Source organism: Stegodyphus dumicola, chromosome 6 (genome assembly GCF_044657685.1).
Source record: "Stegodyphus dumicola isolate Sdum_Otavi_A_Nest chromosome 6, ASM4465768v1".
Taxonomy (NCBI): domain Eukaryota; kingdom Metazoa; phylum Arthropoda; class Arachnida; order Araneae; family Eresidae; genus Stegodyphus; species Stegodyphus dumicola.
In genome coordinates, this window is record NC_140773.1 from 202705743 (window position 1) to 202730712 (window position 24970).

A 24970-nucleotide genomic window follows, 5' to 3' on the forward strand; every position below is an offset into this window, starting at 1 on the left:
ATTTCTTAATTGCAGTTTCTGTATTCACAGAGTCTCATTTCAATTCTTTAGAGTTACTATTTCTGTTTTACATATCACTGCATTATTCTTCTCTGAGAATGAAAAGTTATTTATATCATTATATAAGATTGCTTCTTTCTTTTTAATATATTCTTATTAAAATAATTGATGAGGGTATTCAGAAAAAAAAAATTTGGAAAACAGAAGAGAATACTCAGTGTTTTGCCTGATAAAGAATGTGCAGTACATTTTACAAAGGTTTGTTTCATAGAAACATACTTTACAGAATATAGAGCAAGAGCAATAAGAATTATGTGTGTATATTTACTTATAAAATTATAATTAATTAAAGTAACTGCATTAATTATAAAATGCAGTATCATTGATGAATTATTTGAAACAATTCTTTCTGTTTAAAAACTGCTGTATTGCTTATAAATGATATAATGATATAAATAAATAATTACAGCTGTTAATAAACTTACTTGTGAATCTCTGTTTCTCCAAATTCTACATTTGCACCTACTGACAAAGTTTGGCCACCTTTGATATACAGGCTTGTATACTTCCCTTTAATGTTTTTTTTTTTTTTTTTTTTTTTTTTTTTTTTTTTTTTTTTATGTTTAAGAACTTGTCTGTGAGAAAAAATGAAATGATGAAAAAGATTAATAGCCTCTGTTGAATAATACCATTGAATATTTGCTATAGTTAATCTGCAAGAAAAAGGCATTTGAGTCATGTTTTCAGCTGATTCCATTCTTCAGATATGGTAAGAGGTAATGTTACACCCAAAATCTGTAAGCAAATCACATAGTAAGATGAAAACAACCACTATGTGAACATATTTATTTTAAAATTAGGGGTGCTTGCTTTCTGAATGTCTTGAAAAAGGGGAAAATTGCATGAATGTTTAACAAATTTTCAGAATCTTTCACTAAAAAGCTAGAAGGAAAATGCATGAGTAAATACCATAAATTTTAACTGTGATTCCTTTTCCCTTAACTGCCACATTATACTGTTTTCGTCAACTGCAAAAATTTGCTCAAAATAAATTGCATGTCCAAGAATGGTAACAATCTCGGAGAATGAGGGATATTTCAAGCACTTGCTAGAAATAATATTTCTTTTCTGAAATATCTGTCTTAGAAGCAGTAGTACAAGATTTTACTTTTTACGTAAATTTCGAAATTCTATAAATTTTAAGGTTTTTTCTTTGCATTTCCATATATCTGTGCGTGTGTGTGAGATATAAAAGTATGAAAGAAATTTATTAACAAATTAAACTCGATTGGAAAAAATTGATAATAGACCTTTAAATTATTCATTTTAAATCATCAGAACATACTCCCTTTGCTTTGCATCACTTTCCCACAGTAGCCGAAAGCAAAAACTCTTGCCCTGTCACTATGTAGGATTCAAGCAAGCTGAAAATTATTATGGTCAAAGTATTGAAATGCAATTAATGCCATTCAAATGCAATTATCTCTAATCAAATACACAATCCTTTTCCAACTAGAACAATACATTCATCCTGCCAACAGCTCTGCTTTTGTAGACTTTGAGTCGATATATCTAATCTCCTGTTTTGAATTTCTTCTCTGACATTGCCTCTGCTTGGATACCACAAATTTTAACTTAGACCTCCATGGGAGTTTTCCTCAAATGAAGTCTTGCAATTCTACTGATAATTTTCAATATATATTTTGTATTTCATACCAAGTACAGGGAGCTTTGCTACCATTACTCAATTTATCATATACCGTATTTGACGGCATATAAGATGCACTTTTTTTCCTAAATTTGGTCTCAAAAAAGTTATCTGCGTCTTATACATGAAGCACACTATTGAAACTTTTTTTACTTGTGTGTGGCCATCTAAATAAGGGTGCGTCTCATATGCCGTCAAATACGGTAGTCAAGACTCAAAATGCACTTTTTTTTTTTTTTTTTTTTTTGCTGCACGTGCTTGCTAACTAAAGGACATCTCATGCTTGGCTGCTTCTATTCATTGTTAAAAATGTAATGCATCACAATCAAAATTGTGGGGTGCAGATTGTTCCCATTGTGATGTGCCATGCCATAAAGTAATCAACAAGTAATAAAGATATGTTTGGATTATCAAGTGATTTGCAATTCAAATGTTCTCAGCATCTTCTATGATGTAATGGCATTTCTGTGCTCTTCTAACTTCAATGTACATAGTATGACTGAAAAATCATTTGTGATTTTCCTAGTCAAGTACTTATATCAAATTAACTGCAATGAACAAAATTATATCATCACAAATTCAATTTTATGAATGTGAAAAAATTAGACAAATTTTATGAGTCTGTGGAAGAATTACATTTTATTTATCTAGAATTATTATCTATTATTTAGAATTAAATTATACTGTTTTTAAAGTGTTAATTTACTAAAAATTTGTTCTCATTATTTGAAATTTAATCATGACTAAACTATTTTGAAATTTAGAAAAATCTATGAGAGCAAAAGGCAAAGCAGCATTAATGTCACAGATTTTACAAAATGGTATTAGTTTGCCGCTGTGGATTGGCAAATCAACTGAATTACCACCACCTCTATGTGGAGCTATACCTGCAGATCCTGATTACATAGCAAAGGTTAGTATTTGTGAAATATTGATGAATAAAATGTGCTCTAACTTACAATTTCAAATTTTCTTTCTTATACTGCTTATATAATTTTACTTATAGTTTTTTAGACTCTGGAAATTTTAGAATTACTTTAGAAGGCACTCGGAGTTTTAATATTTCAAATTTCAAGAATCTTGTTTCATTTTTCTTAATATTAAAAATGGCTATGCCTCCAACTGGATATGAAATTTTTACTTAAGTCTCATTTTCTACTATTACTATAATAGCAACATTTTAATTCTTTAGTCATGTTTTAAGGTCTCCAAGTGGGTGATAAAGACTTTTTAATCATCGTCATGAATTCGACTTCTAAAACAATGAAAAATTACTTCGAATATATTAGAACATTCTCAATTTAATCATTGATTTCAAATCAATTTTCACATTAAATGAAAACTGATTGATTAAAATATTGGCCTTTATTCTCACTATATGCATTGACAGTCTGATGTGTATCAAAATGAATCATACAAAATAAAAAAACTTCAGAAAAAATGAAAGTGATCTATTATTGTGTTTTTATAAGTATTTTACTAATCCAAAACTTGTAACTATCTTGGTGGTTCAGTTTGTACGTAATAAGGGATGAAAGGCTCAGTTTTGAACACAATAACAAAGAATTTATTTACATGATTACTGAAATAAAGTGTAGTATTAATTGTGCCGTTAATTATCAGGGCCGGGAACTTCCTTACAAGCATTCTTACTCATTAGTTAAGCAATTCTACACTGAAGAGCCAGGCGGGGTACAGCGCCCTCTATAGGCATTTCTCAACACTCCCCACCTAAACTCTAAACATAGAGTTTATAACAATACTTACCAATTTCCATAATTTGGATTTACATCAATCACATTGCAATAAAGTAATTACCATATTTTTACATGTGATCTTCTAAACAAGTTTTCCATACAAAGCTTTCTTGAATAAACTATTAATACAAAGAATAGAGGAATAAATATACTATTAGCACATAACAATTAAAAGAACACAAAAATAAAGTTTCATTCTTATGAATATCATACTGTAAATTTTTAAATTTTAGACTCGGTCATTGAGCTCTAAATTGCAAATCAGTTGAATTGGCCTTCTTATTAGTCCATTGACAGTTTTGATCGAACATGAGCGAACTTTGTCGTCCCTTCCAGGGAAAGTCTCTATAATTCTACTTAGAGACCACATATTTCTTAGTTAGCATTCTTCAGAGATTAACACTATATCATTTGGTTTGAATTCAGTTGCCTTTGAATTTTGCTGACACATATTAGCAGATCTTAAATTTAATAAATAACCCTTTCGCCAGCATTTCCAAAAATTATTTAATATATTCTGCTGATGATTGAATTTTTTCACAATAGATTTTCTCGATCCTGATAAATCATCCTTAGTTATTCTAGTTGGAGGAAGGGATAGTAAACGTCTACCTATCAAAAAATGTGCAAGAGTGAGTGGAGAGGGTTCTGTAGGTTCACTATATAAGTAAGTAATGGGCCTTGAATTGATCATGGCTTCAGTCTTAACGAACACTGTTTCCAGTTCATTGAGAGAGAACGATGAACGGCCAACAATTTTTCTAAGACTTGTTTTGGTCGTTCTGATCATTCTTTCCCAAAATCCTCCCCACCATGCTCCTCTTTCAATTATATATTTCCAATGAATATTGTGAGAAGAGAAGAAATTCTTTACAGAAGGATCAGAAATGCAAGTCCACAGTTTTTTTAGTTCAGTGTCTGCGCGTTTGAATGATTTTGCATTGTCACTGTATATAATTGAGCACAATCCTCGTTGCGCTATAAATCTTCTAAAGGCTAATAAGTACTCATCGAAGGTACCAGTTCTAAATGAATAGCACTCGTTACTGCACAAGTGAATACTAAAAGGTAATTTTTATTGTTGCTCTCTTTAGTGAAAAATGGTCCAGCATACTCCAATCCAGTTACAGTGAACGGTGGCGACTGAAGAATTCGATCTGGAGGAAGTGGAGCTACGTCTTGAACTCCAGGGCGAACACTGTATCTTTTGCAAATCACGCATCTGCTCAACAAAGATTTAATTCGCTATCTGCCTTTGACAACCCAAAATTTTTCGCGCAGGTGCGTCAGAGTTGAGTCCACTCCGGAATGAAATACCATCTCATGTGTGTTGAAAATTAACAGATCGACGTATCAACACTTTGAGGGAAGTATCCATGGATGCTTGGCAGATTCCAGACAGTCTGCAAATTGTATTCTGCCTTTTAACCGTAGAAGTCTGTCTTCATCGAGCTCAGGATTCAACGAGTAAATATTGGAACCTTTGTCAACTGACTTTCCTTGAGATAAACCGAGGATTTCCTTTTCGAAATATTGAAATTGCGTGTTTTTAATCCAATATTTTTCTGCATTCATTATTTCAGAAGCGGTTAATGGTCCACAAAGTCTTTCGGATCTAGGGTTAGAATTGTTGATGAACCTATATATTCACGCTGTTATTCGGCATACCTTGTTTAATTTACTAAACTGATTTAAATTGAGCAATGAATAATAATTTTGCTCAGAGTCCTTGTTAATAACAGCTTGTAGGACATTATGAATCTTTCTCTTTTCTACGGATATCTCTTCCTCATTTTCTTCCATGCTCGGTCTTTTAGGCCACAAATTTTCAGGCTGGATAAGCCAACTTGGTCCGTTTTGCCACAATGGACTGAAGATGATGGTCTCAGCTCATTCCCCTCGAGACAATAGACCTGCAGGATTTTCTTTGCTACTGCAACGGTACCACTGGTTAGCGTTGCAAATTGCCTACACGGTTGCCAACGAATGGCTTCCAGACATTTGGTGATTTCCTTATCCAATGTAGCGTTATTTGGGAGTCACTCCAAAAGATAATATTGTTGCTTAACATAGGTAAAACGTGTTTTAAATACTTAGCTAAGCGAGCAGCTACAACAGCTCCCATTAGCTCACATCTGGAGAGAGTTAAAGATTTGAGGGGAGATATTCTGCCTTTTGCCATTATGAAACTGGTTTTAATTTCCTTATTTTCATCAGTGTATCTAAAATATGCCACTGCTCCAAAAGCTCTAGGTGTCGCATCACAAAATATATGAACGCTCAGCTGCGTGTAATTAATTTTATGAAAGAACTTTCTAGGGAATTCAGGAGTTTTTAAACATTCCATTTCTGCACACCAGTTCAACCACCTTTTCTTGATATCTGTGGGAAGCGCAGCATCCCATTCTAAACCCAGAAGACAAATGTCGTGTAAAATGATCTTAACCCGAACTATAAATGGTTGCAAATATCAGCCTTTTTGTGTCGCCTTCACCATTTCCAATTGACTCCTGAACTGGTTTCATGTTTAATTTTATTACATCGTTACTAGGATCCCAAATCATGCCCAAAAATTTTGTTTCTTTATTGAAATCATCTTCCCCTTTAATATTTGACTTCTTCCATAATGTATTTAATTCATCTGAATTCGATTTCAGTTTTCTCAAATTCATACCCGCATCGCAAAAAATATTTACAGCATCTACAGACAATCGGTATGCATCTTCTACAATTTTACCTCCATAAAATAAGTCATCAACGTAAATAGAAGAATTAAGCATTTTAAAACTCTCGGGATGGTTCTCTTTATACCCTTTGATGTGATATTGTAGCAGCCAACAGAAAGGGACTAACCGCTCTACCGAAAGGAATCCGACACATGCGCATAATATAACATGATTTCTTATCATTCCCAAACCAAAGAAATCTTAAGTAATCCCTATCTTCTTCTGCAATGCTAATCATTAAAAATGCCTTTTCTATGTCCCCACAAAATGCTATTTCAGGTTCACGAAACTTCAGGATCACGTCAAAAACATTCAGATTCAAATTTGGACCGGTTTCTAGACATTCGTTTAAGGATTTGAAGTTTCCGATCTTCGAAGAAGCATCGAAAACTACACGGACACTAGTAGTCTCAGAATCGCGAATTACAGCATGGTGCAGCATATAATACTGTGAAAGTTTAATTTCATTAGGGCATTTTTCGACTATATTTTCCCTTAACTGCTCTTCGATAATTCCCCTATATTTCTGCAATATTTCTGGAGTTTTCTGTAATTTTTGCTTTAAAAATTCAAACCGCTTTTTTGCGATATCAAAATTATTTCCCAATTCTTCCGTAGTAGATTTCCACAATAATTTACATTTGTATCGCCTGTTTTTAAACCTTATATCTCTTTTAAAACGGCTGATTAGATCGTTATCAGTTTGATTAAATTCATTTTGCCCTTCACTTATTATTCCCATTGAATTGAGTTGCCAAAACACGCTTAAATCATCTGACAACGAGGCATTCCCTACCATTACTGCAAAGTGCTTTGAATCATTTCCTTCCTTTAGTTTATTTATTTTTTTTTTTTTATTTCCCACTAACAGCCATCCAAAAATGAAATTTACAGCTTGGATGTGTTTATTTATGCGTTTCTGACTTGTAAGTACTACATCCCAGAATCTGTCGGCGGCAATTAATATTCTCAAATGTTGCAATTCTTCATTGTTATTTACACTTAAATCTGCTGAATGTAAACCTAAGCGCTTCATTTTTTCGAGTGCGCTATGTCTGGGACCTTTTATGGGACAAGCTGATATCGTGTTAGTCACTAGTCATTCTAATTTTATTTTATTTTATTCTTTTGATTTCTATCCCTTAATTCAATTACGACCACAGGATAATTCTCAACTATTGGTTTCTTAGTTCCAAACGAAAAAACATACAATTTTTCATTTCGAATAGGCTTTAATTTTAAAGATCTCGCTAAGGTATCTTTAATAAACGACCTTTCGCTACCTTGATCAAGAAGGATATAAACAACTTTAGTTTCATTTTCGTTGCAAGCTAAACCAGTACATGTTTGTAGTAAAATATTTTTTGAAACAGAAATATTACACTGAGAAACCAAAGTGTTAGTATTAACATTTGACACTAAAGGTTCCTTTTTCGAACTCATGGCAATTGATTCATTTTCAGATAAATTGCAGGAATTTGATTCCTCATTACCTTTCAAACAGATAGATTCATGATGATTTTTGCCATTACATTTAAGACATACATTTTTATCTCTACAAAAACGACTCAAATGAAATTTCTTAAAACATTTAAAACATCGATTATGCGCTTTGAGAATATTTATTTTCTCAGTAACCCCTTTACAGCATTTAAAAGAATCGTGATGTGTTTCACAGAAGATGCATACTCGTTGTACTGTAGTGTTAAATGCACTAGCCGTGGGTGTATTTATGTTGTGTCTTTTATTTATAGCTTTCTGATTATAATTATTAGTAAACGTTTTTTTTTCACCGCAAGCCAATAAAGTATTTTCGCGACATTTGACCTCCTTCTTTAAGAATAAAATGAATTTAGAAATGTCAACGTCGCCTTCATTTCTTTGCCTGTTAAACTCTAAAATTAGATCGTGAGGCAAGATCTTTTGCAAAATAGGCATTAACAAATGGCCGAAAGAGCCTGATGTAACATTTATTGCTTCTAAATTTCGAATAGAGATCTCAAGCTCATCATAAATTCTGCGTAACGCTGAAACATTAGAAGAATTTTTTACTTCTTCCAAATTTAGTATTTTATTCATAAAGGAATTTATAATGATATCTCTTTTCCCGAACCTATCTTTCAGAATTTTTACGCAGTTGTCATAATTATCGTTAGATAATTCAAATCCTGAAACAACATTGGCAGCTTGACCAGTCAAAAAGGTTTTAAGATACGCGAATTTTTCAACTTTAGAAATGCTTTCGTTTCAAAAACTTTGCTAATGTTTCGGATCTCCGGAAAATTTTTCAATTACTAACTTTGGCAATTTAACTGAACATTGATTTCTTAAATTTTCACTTAAAGAGACATTCGTACTTTGATTATGCGGATCATTTGAAGCTGACTCAATCTTAGTTTTGCTTTCAAAGTAACGTAATATTCTACTTGAGTATTTCAAGCATTTCGCTTTATATTCCTGACTCACCGTAACCTCTCTTTCCATTTGATCAACTGCAATAGAAGTTTCGATTTCACTGTTGAGAGCTTTCACTTCATTACTTCTTTCTATTAAGAGCTCGTAATCATCTCTTAACTCCTTCGCACCGACTATCATGTATACGTGCCAGCAACGAACACACTTATCTACCGGCCGACACGCAGGCGTGCCAGAGCATTGTTGCGTTCTCTACCGACTGTCACGTATTTGTGCCAGTAACCTTGGAACGTTTTTCAAACTATAATGTCTGCCACAAGATGGCACTGTACGTCCATATGGTTTCAGATACATGTACATTAGACCTTCTACTCGAAATGAGAGAAGCATGACTCACATACACGTGTTTTTGATTATATAAACAAACGGGGAACTAAATGTTTCCGAATGGCGTGATTTATGACATCTCTTTAAATCGCACTTTATTCGCACGTGGTAGTTGTTTATTGTAAGTAGAAGTTTTATACGTGCTAAAGCGTTGAGTATTTCCGTTTACAGTTCAGTTTTTAGAAAATAATTAGATCTTGTTAGACGTGAATTCTTTCTGTTTTTACCGTTTCAATGTCGAAGCGTCGAAAATGTTTAACAGAGCATGAAATAGCAGAAATGATGCAAAATATTTCATATATTGATTCTGAAAGATTAACCGAAAGACATTTTCCAAAACTTTGTTCAGAAGAGACTGATAAGAAAATGAGACGACGATGCTTCGTTTGTTCACATTCCCGGAAAAATCCTCCAAAACGGCAAATGAGTTATTACGAGTTCAAGGAATGTAACGTAGGACTGTGTGTAGATCCCTGTTTTAAAATTTTTCATACGAAAAGAGAATTTTAAGTAATATATTTAGTTTTCAGATGTATAATGTTAAAAGTCATAAAATGGTGAGTAATTAAAATAAAATGTGTAAAATATGCATTTTGACAAGAAATAAGGTAATTAAAGTATATATATAAAAATATTTATAAAGCATAAGCTGTTTAAATACTCTATAGAGCATTATTAAACAATGCATTGATACTTCGGAAATTTCATGGATTTAGGCTTACAAAAAAGCCCCCGGCCCTGGAGAGACACTCGCGGAAGACACTGCCGGCCTCCGCTATAAGCGCGCGTTTTCGCTACCCGGCTCAAAGGGGTTAAATCTTGCTCATCAAGCTCCTCTCCTGACTTTAATTTAGTATCAATTTCATTAATTAACTGGGTTGTTAATTTTCAAACTGTTGTTCTTTTAGCTTTTGCTAGTTCTAACGCTGCCATTTTCCTAATACAGTACAACAGAAATACATCCAAGGATAAAAAATAAATACAAAATGAGAACCTACCTTTTATTTCCTCCCGAGCATGATTTAGTAATCCAAAATATAATGGCCTAATAGTTACGGAATTCCTTTGCTGACGATGCACCATATAGAATTTTTACTAATCCAAAACTTGTAACTATCTTGGTGGTTCAGTTTATACGTATAAGTAATAAGGGATGAAAGGCTCAGTTTTGAACACAACAACAAAGAATTTATTTACATGATTACTGAAATAAAGTGTAGTATTAATTGTGCCGTTAATTATTAGGGCCAGCAACTCCCTTACAAGCATTCTTACTCATTAGTTAAGCAATTCTACACTGAAGAGCCAGGCGGGGTACAGCGCCCTCTATAGGCGTTTCTCAACAAAGTAAAAGTTCTCATAACACTCAATTTGTGACTGAAGCTATTTATGGTATTGAAAAAAACTTCTTGTGGATATGAATAACTCAATCGCAGGAAATTTCTGGATAATATAATGGAGAATATATATATGATAGAAGAAATAACTGTGTCATTCTTATTCCAAAATCATATTGAAAAAATTTAGTTTGCTTCCTTCCTACAGAATAATACATTTAAATGATTTCCATAGATGTTGGTTTATGTTAATATTACACAGCAGCTTATACATTTCAGTAAAACAGTTTTTACATAGTCACCTTTTGCCCTGATGATGTGACATTAATAATGGTGCTAAAATCAATACAGAGATCTGCACCTTTTAATCTTCCAGGAAATAAGTAAATGCAAATAATAAGTGACAGTCTGTTTGCAGTCTCTCAGTAATTGGTGGAGAGGGGTAGGTTATTACAGATAGCAGTCCAGAGTATATTATGAATGGTTGATTAGGTAAAGATATGCAAAGTTTAAGCACGTACTATATGTATATCGTACTACTAGGTTTCCATAAGCAATATAATATTTTCTCGATATCACATTTGTCTCATCATCCTGGAGTACACAAGGCATTATAACATTTGTCTCATCATCCTAGAGTGCACATGGTCTCCCATCTATTTACAGTATATCTCAACAATCAATCTAGAAATACAAGAATTTTGAGTTCAATCTACTAAAATATTCTCCAAATCATTAAATTGTTGTCATCAGCTTATAAAAACACATTGTTCACTTAGAATCCATTACTTCAAGTTACTTTGTTACATAGGTAACTGACTTCACATTTTTCAGAACACATTTTTTTTGGGGGGGGGACATTATAACCATGGTACTTTTACTTTTACACTGCAGAAGAGGTCTGCTGACCCTACGGCTAAAGAATTTGTCTCACAGCATTATTGTCCTCCTTGCAGAAGCGATCTAATGCTGCTGCGCCCCCTCCACAGGAAAGCCAGCAGAACAAACTGCTACAAACATATGGAGAATAAGAAGTTCACAAGGTTATTTACAGCAATGCAAAAATCCTCACAGGCTACAGGGTCTTGTCCTAATCACCGACTAAGCGATATTACTGATGGTCCTGTGTTCAGATAGAGATTAAATTTAGGACTTGACAAGCACAGTTACAATCTAAGATACATGAGGCTGCATTACAAATATATGACTTGACATTTAGAATACTTATCACATATTATACCACTTTCAGGCTAACTTAACAGAACACAATTGAACAATGCATTGAAAGTGCTATTAAAATTACTTGCTCTGTTGAATGAAGCAATTATGATTTGATATCAGAATTGAACAAGGTAATAAACATAATACAATTGAAGCAAAGATTGAATTCCGTTGTTACAATAAACAGCAAAAAGAAACAAGGATTATACATAGATGCACTGTGTTTATAAAGCAGTTACAATTGGAACACACACAAAAAACAGCATGTATGCAGGTACCATTAAAGGAGGTGTTTATACTACTAATGAAACTTTGTGTAATGAGGCTTACTGTTGTGCTTCTGCTTTTCAGAGTGTCATTACATAATTTTACTAATCATAGAGACTTATGATGCTCTGAGAAAAAGGTAGGCATAGGTATTGGTTAATTTCTGATCGAGCAAGGTGCCAAGTGCTAGGTTACCCTGTTGTGCCCACTTACAGCCAAATTCTTTGTTGCACAGTACATAATAAGTTTTTTCAGCTTTACTCTGGCAATATTGTTCTTAATCAAATTTTCTGCCCATTGGGACCAAAATTGCTGGCTCGGTTTCTTTTGATGAAGATGAGCAGTGTCGGAGCAAGAGAAGAGATAGTGATCTGGGTCACCTACTTCTCCACAGCCACAGGTGTCCGATTCACTTAGGTGGAAGCGATGTAGATAAGATTCAAAAGGGCCATGGCCTGTGAAGTAGTGGGATAATTAACCAATGTTGACTCAGAGTGCTTTCCCCACTTTCGGAAAAAATTCTTATGTTCGTCTGCCCGTGGTTGCTGTTTCCCACCTCTGTTGCCACTGTGCAATGACGTGCTGATGTGTGACTCTTTTAATTTGGGAGACTGGAAGTTTCACTGGATGTTCAAGTAGACCCACATCATTTGTTGCCGACTTCACTGCCTTTTGCTGAGGCAGCTCGTTTTATAAAGACAAGTATATAATTAATTCGTTTTATAAAGACAAGTATGTAATTTATTAATCAATTTTATATTTTATTCCTTTTATCGTCTAGCCTTATAAAATTTTAGATATTTTCCATTTGCTTCTTTTACTAAGTGTCTTTTCTTTTATCACTTGTATGTAAAAAGATCTGTTTCTTTTATCACTTGTATGTAAAAAGATCTGAATATGTTTTAATACTATAGCAAGATTTTTAGATAAAAACTTAGTGCTACTGCCATCAGAAATAGGATAAAAAAAGAGCAATAAATAATTTATATATAAAAAGAAAAATATTAATAAATTTAGGTAATAATAAGTGAATAATGATTTAAAATATCATAAAAATTAAATGAAAAGATATAAATAAATAACAAATTAACAAAATTGAAAACGCCAAGTGAAGTAATTAAAGAAATGAAAAGTAGAAAGATAAGTTCATTATAATGAAACATGATGGACAAAATAAATGGTAAGTTTCCTTTTCCTCTTCTTTTCAAATGGCTGAACACTTACTTTTCATCCATTTGTTGAGAATAGCTGAACCAGTCGGTCATACAACCATCTCATCAGCAAGAATATTGTACAAGGTACACCACTAGGGATGGTCTGATATTATGTTTTTGAGAAGACATAATACATAAATAACAAGGCTTTAGAGAAGATTCAAACCCTCATCCTGCCATTAAGACTCATAATCAGCTTCCGCTATCTACTATACAGTCCAAGGCGATGACAAAACAAAAAAATTTTCGATCAGGAAAGTAAAAATGCATTTTGTTTCATTGAAGAGAAAAATATTTTTCTTTGCACTTAAGTGCAATGTGCATTTTTATATCTGAATTTTAAAATATGTGCATTTTTATTTCCATTTAAACCCACCAGCAGCAGAGCGGTAAAATTGCTTTACGTTGGTAGTTCCAAACTGGGTTCAATACCAAGCAAATGGGCTCGCTGCATGGATGTTTTCATGGTTTTCCACTTGTGTAACATGAGCCAGTTTCCCTTAGAAAGTCCTCCATAAAGGCATTTCTTCCCTTAGGCAAATAACCACAGTATGCTTTGCCGCAATCAACTAAACCTCAAACTTCTAATCCTTTTAAAGATATCTTGACCAAATAAATGAATATGGCCCATAAAATTTTTTTTGGTGTTCACATTTTGATAAGGATTTTCAGCTTCCTCAGCTGCTGATGTTTACCATGCATTTTGCTCTTTCATGGAAATTATGTTATTCATTCTGTTTCTAGTGCCAGTATCAATTTTGCTAAATGCTAAATAAAATATGGCATGAATATTTTCTGTTAACAATATTTCTTGTTAATACTGCAATTCAAGTGTATGGAGTGTTTGTCTGATTTGAAACTCCAGTGATACCACAACCGCACATTGACTGAATTATAGACTTAATCTCAGCAAATTTTTTGTGTGTTAAAATAGATACTAACAACACACTAAACTTGTTAATTTTTAGCTTACAACTGATTATGGGAAAAGAAAATGTTCCTTTAACATCATAAACTATTAACTAGCTAGCTTTCTTGCATTATGTAGTTTAATTATGTCTTATATTTTTACCTTTATATTTATTGCACATGCACATTAAATTGTACCATTTTAAAGTAATTTTTATTTTTCAGAGACAATCAAGATTGAAATTTTTCAGTTATGGTTCAAATTTCTTAAAAAAAAAAAAAAAAAAAAAAAAAAAAAAACTTAATATATTATTGTACAGAATTTTGAAGGAAGCCCAGAAATAATAAACTTATTTAAAATAAGCCAACTTTAAACAAAACTAAACAACTGTAAACTTAAATGTAAACTTCAAAGCAGAAAACTCACCTCTGCATAATAGTAATGCCTAAAACGTAATGATAGATTACAATAAATTTAGTGGTAAACAATGAATTCCGATTTCTTCCAACTTAAATGTGATGTGGAGACAGCACACAGACAGGGAAAATTGGCCAACTACATCACATTGTAGGAGAAAAGGAGGAATAAAGTTTTCCTTTTGCCCTCATGTCATACATTATTCCATTAATGATGCTGGTATTTGTATAGCATGCAAAGGCAGAACTGAAGAAGACACAACATGGAATTTTCATGAACATGGAAATTCAAGCAGCCATGTGGTGCATGCCCTAAGATGATACTCCTAAGGCCAAACATTGTCATGATGGAAAGCAACACCCAGTCAACAATATTTTTCTGAATTTATTGTCCGATTTTGGTGGCAATTCATAACACACAATTCCTGTATTGCCCCACCACCAAACAAAGCATTACTTTCTAGGATGTAGCCACATTCTCGATGTTACTAGGAGGTTCATTTTGATCATCCCATGAGCATCCACTTCTCATACCCAATAATTGTATAGTAATGGTATAGTATACACTTCTGGTCTCGGTGACCTGCCATCTCAAAGAAGAAATCTCTATTTCATTTCGGCAAAGAATCACATGCCGAAATTCAAGACAGTATATTCTGCTCCTTACAGTACTGACTACCCATATATCATAACAGCTTACACCCCAGTCTTCTTCAAATGATGATGTATGGTACTTTTTAGAATGTCTAGTCTGTCTGATGGTTCCTGAAATGTATAATAAGGATTTGGACATCATCTTCGATGCTGAAATTTCTGCAACCTTAAAAACCACCTTCAAATTGTATTTCAGAAATAGTACTTTGTCCATATACAGCATAAATTTCACAAGCAGTCTTGCTAGCATTTTTCCCATTTTAAAATAAGTTTGAAAAACCATTAAAATTTCTCAATGACTTAACAGAATTAAACTACAAATGTTTGTTTGTTTCACTAATTGGGCACGCACAGAAAAGGAAAAAAAAAAAAAAGTTTTATGCCCCAAGTACTTTCATTTCTTTTAACAACTTTAAGTTAACTGTGTTTTAATATAAAATCTACATCTTAAAAAAAAAAATTTTTTTAAAGGTGTAAAAATGAGTCATTTGCTTAGTGAAAAAAATTATAATAATTCTTGCTTCTAATATTACAGGTTGGTGATATGGTTGCAGCTTTAGCGACAGTGTCGCCTGAAAATTCAGAAAATGAAGAAAATGAAAATAACTGGATTTTAGCTGAAGTTACTGGATATGATGAAATCAAACAAGAATATAAAGTCGATGATATTGACAAAGTGGCAAGAGCTGAGCATGTTGTCCATCGGACTGGGGTTATTCCTCTTCCTTTAATGAGGGCCAATCCTGAAACAAACCCTGAAGCTATTTTTCCAGCAGGAGCTCTTGTGCTAGCTCTATATCCACAGACTACCTGCTTCTACAAAGCTGTTGTGCATGAACCACCCCAAAAAGCACATGAACCATACAGTCTTCTGTTTGAAGACACCTCTTGTAAAAGTGGTTATTCTCCACCCAAAAAAATACATCAGCATTATGTGATAAATTATATAGAAAATGATATGGATGATAACATAGATCATGGTACTGATGATGATTCATACAGTGACACAGATAACGACATGGATGATGATGATGATGATGATGATGATGATGATATAGATGATGACATGGATGAATCTGAATAATCCATTATGTATATATATTTTAATCTGTACTATTTGATTAAAAACTTGAACTCTTTTACATCAATTTAGTAATTTATTTACAGAAAGCTTAATGGACTTAAATTTTTTATATAAAATACAATCATGATTATTAAAATAAATATATTTGAATGTACAATATTTACAAGATAATATACCTTCATTCAAAATTTACATAAATATAGAAGTCATTAAAATAATTTAATTTTAGCATTTATAATATCTTGAAAGATGTCGAGATTACTATAAATGAACAGAAATTAAATATTGAAAATTAAATGAAAGCATAAATTTTGCTTTGTGCACATCTACAGCATTTTAGGACTGAATTTTTTTCAACATGTCGCAGTGATCCTGCCACATGATATTTGGAATAGTTACTAACACATCTTAAATTTGCTTACTAAAATATCCGTAGCTCATAGCAAGAAATTTGAGTGAAATTTTTTGTTCAACTTTAGTCAAATCCAGTAACTGAATCTTTGCTTCATATAACTGTCATCAAGTAGCTCACTGTGAATAAATATAACTGTTTTAATTATCCCCCTCATTTATCAGATCTGATGCCTGCAGATTATTTTTCCCCCTCCAAAATCAGATTTAACTTTAAAGATTTTATTTTGAAAGCACTTCAGAAAATTAACAAACACTGGATGAAAAAGTGTTTCAATATCTGATTTCTAAAAGTAATTCAGACCAAGAATTAAACATTCTGAAATGCCTTTAGTTAACAAACCAACAAGCTCCATATCATAATTACTAAAAAAGCAAGCAGCAAAAGAAATGAACATAAAAGAAGTACAGTAGAAGTCCATTAGTCCGGCATCCAACAGTCCGGAATGCCCGATAGTCCGGCATCGCTCCGGAAAATTGTAAAAATTTTGGTTTTCTCCAAAAGTGTGTCTTTAAAGCAAATAAAACCGCTCGAGAGCTATTCGAAAGTTTTCGGGGTAGTTCGAGATCATCCGGAAGCGCTCGGTATTGTTCAGAAACAATTAGCGGCCGGCTAGTCTCAGCTGTCACAACAAATTCAGGTGCAGTGCAGCTCTGTTAATCAATCACGAAGCATCTTCGCCATTTTTTTGTGCGTTGTTGTTTTGTGTCCTTTCACATCGCAGTAAACGTAACTTTTGAAACTGTTTATAAAAAAAGTGATTTTTGTTCTAACTGTACAGTGACCATGTTTTCAAAACCTAAGCCTTCGAGTTCAAAAGGAGAGAAACGAAAACACGTAACACTGACTCTCAATCAGAAACTAGAAATCATCAAACGGCTAGAAAAAGGCGAGAATAGAAATGTTTTAATGAATGAGTTTAATATTGGCTCATCAACTATTTATGACATTAAAAAACAAAAAGATGAACTAATGAAGTTTGCTTCTCAATCGGTAACAACTGAAAAATTGGCTTCTAGACAAACATTAAAAAAACCAAAACTGGAACAGCTAGATAGTGTATTGTTCAAATGGTTTAGTGCAGTACGTTCTGAAGGAAAGCCGGTAACAGGGCCAATGATTGTTGAAAAGGCAAAGAAATTCGGCCAAGATTTAGGAGTTGCTGAAAGTGAATGTAATTATTCTGATGGTTGGCTCAGAAACTTTAAGTTTCGGCATGGAATTCGAAGACTTGATGTAACTGGAGAAACCCTTTCAGCAAACCAAAACTTTGCAGAAAAATACAAAGACGAGTTTGAGAAAATCGCAACTGATAATGATTTAACACCTGAACAGATTTACAATGCTGATGAAACAGGGCTATTGTGGCGATGTTTACCAACATCTATCTACACTAGCTGGGGGAGGAGAAAAAGCAGCCAAGGGTTTTAAAAAGAAACAAAGACAGATTAACCGTTTTGCTATGTGCTAATGCGTCTGGAAACCACCGAGTGACCCCTTTTGTGATAGGTAAATCTGCAAAACCCAGGGCTTTTAAGAATGTTACACACTTGCCTGTCCAATACGATGCTCAATCAAATGCGTGGATAACTGCCGCCCTCTTTAAAGACTGGTTTTTTCACCACTTTGTGCCTGAGGTCAAGGAATCCTTCAAAAGCCTTGGTCTACCAGAAGATACTAAAGCCATCCTTCTTTTGGACAATTGCAAAGCCCATCTGCCAGTAGATGAGTTAGTTTCTGGAAATATTGTTGCTACTCTGCTCCCACCTAACGTAACATCTTTGATTCAACCCATGGACCAAGGGGTTATTCAAAATTTTAAATGCCTGAATTCAAAATTCAAATTCAAAATTTTAAATTATTCAAAATTTTAAGGCCTGTTAAATGCCGACTGTGACGTGACTGATTTTCAAAAAAAGTTTACAGTAAAAGATGCCATCTATGCTATTGCACAGTCTTGGAACCAGGTAAAAAATACAACACTCCAAAAATGCTGGAGAAACCTTTGGCCAGCTGCAAACCCTGCATCTGACCTAACTCTACAGACTGATGAGAAAGAAAAACCATCAAGACGCTCTGACCGAAGTTTTGGAGTTACTGACGTTAGAAGTACTGACAATCCCTTGAAAAACCTGCCTGAAGATGAGGTAGAGGAGTGGCATTTAATCGACGAGAATGAGCCTGTTAAACAAGAACTAACCGATGAGGACATTATCAACATTGTAGTAAACCCTCAGCCTACTCAAAATCTTAAAGAAAATGACTCAGATGCCGAAACGGAAGAAAAGGAAAAAATCAGCTGGGCAGAAGCTGCAGAATCACCAAATAAGTTTATCTCTTTTGCCGAGGCTAGTACTAGCTACAGTGCTTCAGAAATTATTGATTTCCATATCATTAGAAATAAATTTTATACTAAACGCCAAAAGTCAAGAAAACAAAAAGACATTCGTGACTTTTTAAAATCTAAGTGAAATATGTTTTACAGTACGTGTACATACATTATATGAAATGTAAAATAAACTTTGTTGTATGTATTTGCATACTGTATTTTTAGTTTAATTATTAACCTAATTGTTCTTATAATTACCGCCCAATATACCGGAATTTTCGGTAGTCCGGCACCGAGCCGGTCCCGAACGTGCCGGATTATCGGACTTCTACTGTAAAAAAAAAAGTGTCAGACGAAGTAAAGATTTTTTTCAGGTATTCTGAAATTTTTAACGATTCTTTGATTTTTTAAACAATCCAAATGCTCTGCCATTACCAAGAAATGTGTTGCATCAGAAAGAATGCATAGAAGGTTAATAGTGTAAATGTTTTCCCCCCCATCTTAACTTTTACGAACTCAGTCCTAAAACTTTTGTAGTTGTGCTGTGTTATCTGACATGTGCAAACTAAAAAAAAAAGTACTGTTCTTTAAGATTGATCGTGAAACTAGATCCTCCAAATCTTCAGTATCAGTAATAAACTGCAAGTATTTAAATTAAAAATCATAAAAGAAAAATTTCATGTGATGCTTAAATATAAAAATATTTGGAAAATATAAGAAGCCTTTTCCTACAAGCTTAAAAAAAATCTGGAATAAATACATGTAATGAAATTTACATATATTACGTATCACATATTCGTTCTTAGAAAATCCTCATTGATTGGCCCCTAAGTCTCTAAAATGTCTTCAGCTGCAGATGAATTGGGAAAAAACTCTTCAGTTTTAAAAATTTCTGGTGGTTCATACTTTATTTGTTTTTTAGTTTCACCGGATTTCTTCTGAAAAAAAAAAAAAAAGGTTAACATTACACATCAAAAAATAATAAGCTGCCTTCATTGCATATACATTATTGATCAATGAGCAAATGTATTTAAATTAATTTTTTATTATTAACTCTTGAGTTCTTTCCTAAAAAATGTGAGGGAAACATGTTTAATGTGTTTATATAAAAAAAGCCAAGATTCAAAATAACTTGCACATAAATTATTTCTCACTTGTATTTATTTAGGTAGTCTTTGTACATAATTTATAATACAGTTTTCAACATGTATATGTTGTTTTTAGCAAAAATTTTTGCTGGATTTTTTGTGGAAGTGTATTTTATTAAATTATCATTTCTTAAAAATAAAATCATATGTTTCCTATCACCCAAAATCTTCTATAATACAAAATTACTTTTTTTCATATTTATTGTGACTGTTACTTATGAAATTACTTAAATATGCTGAATAATGATTAATTTTTCAGAATACACTTTAAACAAAAATTTGGCAGGAATGGGGAATCAACATAAATGATATACTACCATTCCATGCCTGCCCATGATTTTCAGGCATGGCATAATTCAGGTATAACCAAGAAATTTTGGGAGTCAATGATAGCCACTTTAATCAGGGGCATACCCTCAACCACTTGCAAATGATTCGTGAATATGATATTACAGAACTGACAACATGCATCACTTAACAGTTGATAATGAAAAGGCTCAGTTAGTTTTAACTTTATTTATATTTATAGTAATTTATCATTGTCAGTGTATCTTCTCTCTCTTGGTTGTTGTTCTGGACTAACCACAGCCTTCAGAATATACATGTCTATTTTCAGATGATTCTTCTGCTAATAGCAGTAGTGTAATCTCTCAGATTACAGGACAGCTAACCCATGAAGTAGTGACCTCTCTCTAATCACATATAATTAGGCAGAGAATTACAAAGACATTTTTGATGTAAATGATGACAGTTCACCTTGAATAATAAACTTTATATAACTGCCAGAAAATGTCCAAGTTCACAGCAATGGACATGGCAGTTACATTCTCATATCATATATTGTGAACATGGGCATTTCCTGGCATATACATTCACATTTCTGCTACAGAATTATTTTCTAATAAATTTTCATTCAGATCAGACTTAAAATTTCTGATTGTTTACATTAGAATATATATTATTTCCATTCATTGTGAAGTCAGTGGCAACGTTATTAATGAAAACAGCATTCCAGAAGTAAACATCTGTGGGAAAGACATATCAATACATAAAGATGGGAGAAATGAGTCCACTATAAACTTAATTTATTTTCCCATAATTAAAATATTACTTAATCTTTCCTGGAATAAGATTAAAATTATTCTGCGCATTTATTTAAGAAATGTTCATAAAAGACTTATTATTATGTTAAATTCTAAAATAATAGCACCATAAAAATTTGAAACATATATATATACAGTAAAAAGTCGTTAATTCGGACACCCATAATACGGAATGATCTATAATCCGGACCTCAAAGCTACAAACTTTCTGTGCATGCGTCGCATTGACGCATGCGCATAGGCGTTTACGCGTGCGCGTAAGACCTTTACGGCTGAGAATATGCATGTGCGCATGTGCATAATACGTTTACGCATGCACGTTTAATGTATAACGGGCGGTATAAGCTACGCTAAAATTATCTAATTCAGTTAATGTTGCAGATTGCGTTGTTCCTTAATCTTCGAATTAGATGCGGCTTATTATTTTTCGCAGACTGTTAGAGCAATTTTATAAAAGTAAGCTTGAACTTTCAATTATGTCAAATAGAATTTCCGATACATATTTACTAATATGTAAAGGATCTACAAAGCGAAAGTATGTTTTGAAATCCGTATCAATTTCACGCTGCTCTGCGGCAGGGGGGGGAGAAACGCCGCGGCGCGCAATGAATTGGAAGTTGATCTGTCAGCACTATCCTTATCTTCAGGGCAGATGTTTTTATTTTATTTGGCTTATAATTCCTTACTAAATGTAGGACTTCATTTTGATGTACTCCGTCTTTGATATGATTTAAATCAAGTTAGCAATTATAGGACTTGAACAGAGGAACTTTGTAACTAAACAAGAAATTATGTCTGTTTAATAGAATTAAAGAAAAAGTATTGTCACATGAAATGAAGCAACTTAAACAACTTACATTGAAAGAAATGTTTAATAAAGTAAACAAATAAATATTAAGCTTTTTCTTTTTGTAAATTTTGAGACCTTTTAGATCATAATTGTTCTTTATTTCATAAATTAAGGTTTCATATTTTTAATTTTGTAATTTCTGCATGCCATCTTACCAGATTTAAACTGATGATCTACAATCCGGAATCGAAGTCCCGACGAGTCCGGATTAACGACTTTTGACTGTATATATTTTTGCCAATATTTTATTAATTATAATAATTAAATCATCTCCTTTACAAAAAAGGCTTCATTCTGCAAAAACTTCATTTCTTAAAAATAATAATAAGGTGACTTTAAAAGCTTTTCTGTGTATATTAAAGTCCTATAATATGGTTGCCAAATAACAAGCATTCTCCGGTGAAATAATAATAATAAAAAGTCTTATGAACATATAACAGGAAGTGCATAACTAAACAAGAGACAATGAACATAAATAAATGGATGCAAAAGCTACTTTAATGTATACAAAGTGCCCCACAATAAAGTCAGCAAATACATTCTATGGCTGAAGTTAGCTAAAAGTGTCCAACAGAGTGGTACATGTTACAAGATGCCAAATATCATTAACATGTGAATGCAAAGCTAACTGCCTACCCTAAGAAGAGTGTTGCAAATCTGTTGAATGACATCTCTAATATGCTGCTAGAATCTAAAAAAGAATCTGCACATTTAAAATATTCTAAAATTCATAACAAGATGCTAATAACAGGCAGTTTCTTTTTATAAAACTGAACTACAATTTCAGAAATAATAATAAAAAAAAAAACTTTTGATTTTAAATTGTTTTATTTTAATAATACCTTGAGAAACATTTTTTCCCTACAATACAAAATCACGAGTAGAATGTTCTTAATCAAGTGATAGTGAGTTTAAGAGTCAAATACTGAGATAAACTGCACATGCTTGTTCTATACCATCATCTTAATGTTTTAATTCCACTAATGTAAACAAGTACAGAGGATGAAAAGTATCACTTACACAGAAGTTTACATTCATTTTCTCAGGAATCAGATTCAGGACTGTTTTTAACCCCGATACATATTTTGCTTGATGGCTGTAATTAAACCAGTAGGGAGTCATGGTCAAAGAGAAAGCTCTCTCGAACCATGATTCCCTGCAACTCTTCTTTGTAGTACCTACACATTCCCATTGAAAATTTCCTTCACACCCTCATACTGTGTCTGGCATTCTCTGTGTTTATTTCAGCGGTACTTTGATTATAGTTAATTTTTGCACTGTAAAGCTTTTTTTTTTTTTATGATCCCTTTGAAATGGTGTATTATATTGTAAAGAAAGTGCATTACGGGAAATTTATTTTTCCTTTTCTCACTGGACTTTTGGAGTATTACATTAATTGTCAAAAATCCTTTACTTTCTATTCATACAAACAAATATGTAGCTTATTTTATATTACTTTATGTAAATCAGATTTTGGAAACAGTATGTAACATAATGCAGTCTACAGTATACTTCATTGTATAATTTATCAATTAAACATGATCATATTTATATATATTTTGCATGATTATCTTGTATTATGCATAATATTTACTATTATTCGTAGTTTCACATATCTGTGATAAACCTTAGAACACAGAACTTGCAAATATGGAGGCGCTATGTATACACAACTTTCTTTTTAATCACATGACAGAGTAAAATGTCAATATCAAGTAACTGAAGCCAATGTTCATATATTATACTGTTTCAAAATTATCCTTTTTCTGAAGAACTGTTTTATATAGTAATACAGTAGGATTTAAAGTCCAAAAAAGAAAGAAAACAAAATATTTTAAAGACTTGCTACATATGTTACCGTGAAAGACCGAAATTGGAGAATGTCAACATTCACCAAATACGTCGGTGAAAGATCGAGTATTGCATTACATTCTTGAACATTCGGACCCTCACCGGTGTATGTCAACAATCACAGATATGCTCTGGTGTAGGTCGAAAAGAGAGGAGTATATGTACACGCTTGTCATTGCAAAAGGAAGTGTTTCACAAATAAATGCAGTTGTAAAAGCAAGGGCCTCTTGTGCAATTCAAAAGTGTTATAATAGTTTAAGTTGTTGCAATAAATAAGATTTGAAACACATAATTTAGTAAGTTTTTAACTTCATTTTCCTTTCTCATTTTGAATGTACTGTGTGTTTTAAATTCTTATGTTCTTAAGTTCTTATTTTAAGTCTCAAGTGCATTTTTTTGCGACTGAATTACGGAGAAGAAAATATAATATTCTTATATGTTCAACATTCACCATTAGCACATGGTGAATGTCGACATTTACCAGTGGAAGTCAAAAATAAAAGTATATGGAAAATATTTCGGACATACACCAAGCGACTATGTGAATGTTGACATTCACCAGTGAAAGTCGACATTCTCCAAATTTCGGTGTTTCACTGCAACACATATACAAATGCACTCATATTGCATTTATGGTTTTATTAAAATTTAAATCAGAAGTTATGTTATTATTAGATTGTAAATATAATCTATATTATTCAAAAAATATTTTCACTTTAAAAAAAAAAATTATTTTTAATCCATTTAGTACGTGAAAAAAATTGTTTTACATAAACTTAAGATTTTGTGCTTTTCCTATCATTTAAATCTGTTCAAACCTGTGCAATTATGTGTTAATACTTATCTATAAATGTCAATATTATTATACTTAATTTACTAAAAATTACTGGAAACTTGGATTTTGAAATAGAACTGTTTTGTTCTGTAATTAATATTTAATAAATTTAAATGAATCCCCATGTTATAAATAATTAAAATTTTATATTGATTTTGTTTTGTATCATATGATTATATTCAAAACTTAGGTGTTGAACAATAAAAAATTTTTCTACTTACTAATTAATTAATCCTTAAGTTGTAAAAAAAATCTCTTAAAATTATTGACGACTTTTGCCGAACAAGCCTTATCTGAAGCATATTTGGTCTTAATCCTTAAGTCAAAAATAATTTAAATGTTATAT

The 24970-nt window shown here is 32.5% G+C and overlaps 2 protein-coding genes across 6 annotated transcripts in view; one reads left to right on the top strand and one right to left on the bottom strand.

Moving 5' to 3' along the window:
• The window catches only part of LOC118192413 (SAGA-associated factor 29-like), a 36920-nt gene extending 20766 nt beyond the window's left edge, over positions 1–16154 (top strand). For all 3 annotated transcript variants that reach the window (XM_035363378.2, XM_035363373.2, XM_035363376.2), the window contains exons 4-5: positions 2473–2621; positions 15548–16154. In XM_035363378.2, the coding sequence (XP_035219269.2) occupies positions 2473–2621; positions 15548–16096 (698 nt within the window). In that variant the 3' untranslated portion in view covers positions 16097–16154. The remainder of the gene's footprint in view (positions 1–2472; positions 2622–15547) is intronic.
• A 3483-nt stretch (positions 16155–19637) lies between these two features.
• Blos4 (biogenesis of lysosome-related organelles complex 1 subunit 4) overlaps positions 19638–24970 on the bottom strand; it is a 56261-nt gene continuing 50928 nt past the window's right edge. For 2 of the 3 annotated variants that reach the window (XM_085819366.1, XM_035363381.2), the window contains one exon: positions 19638–19775. In XM_085819366.1, coding sequence (XP_085675492.1) covers positions 19665–19775 — 111 coding nt within the window. In that variant the 3' untranslated portion in view covers positions 19638–19664. Of the gene's footprint in view, positions 19776–22438; positions 22630–24970 lie in introns of those variants that run through there. The other variant, XM_085819365.1, reaches the window with a different exon arrangement.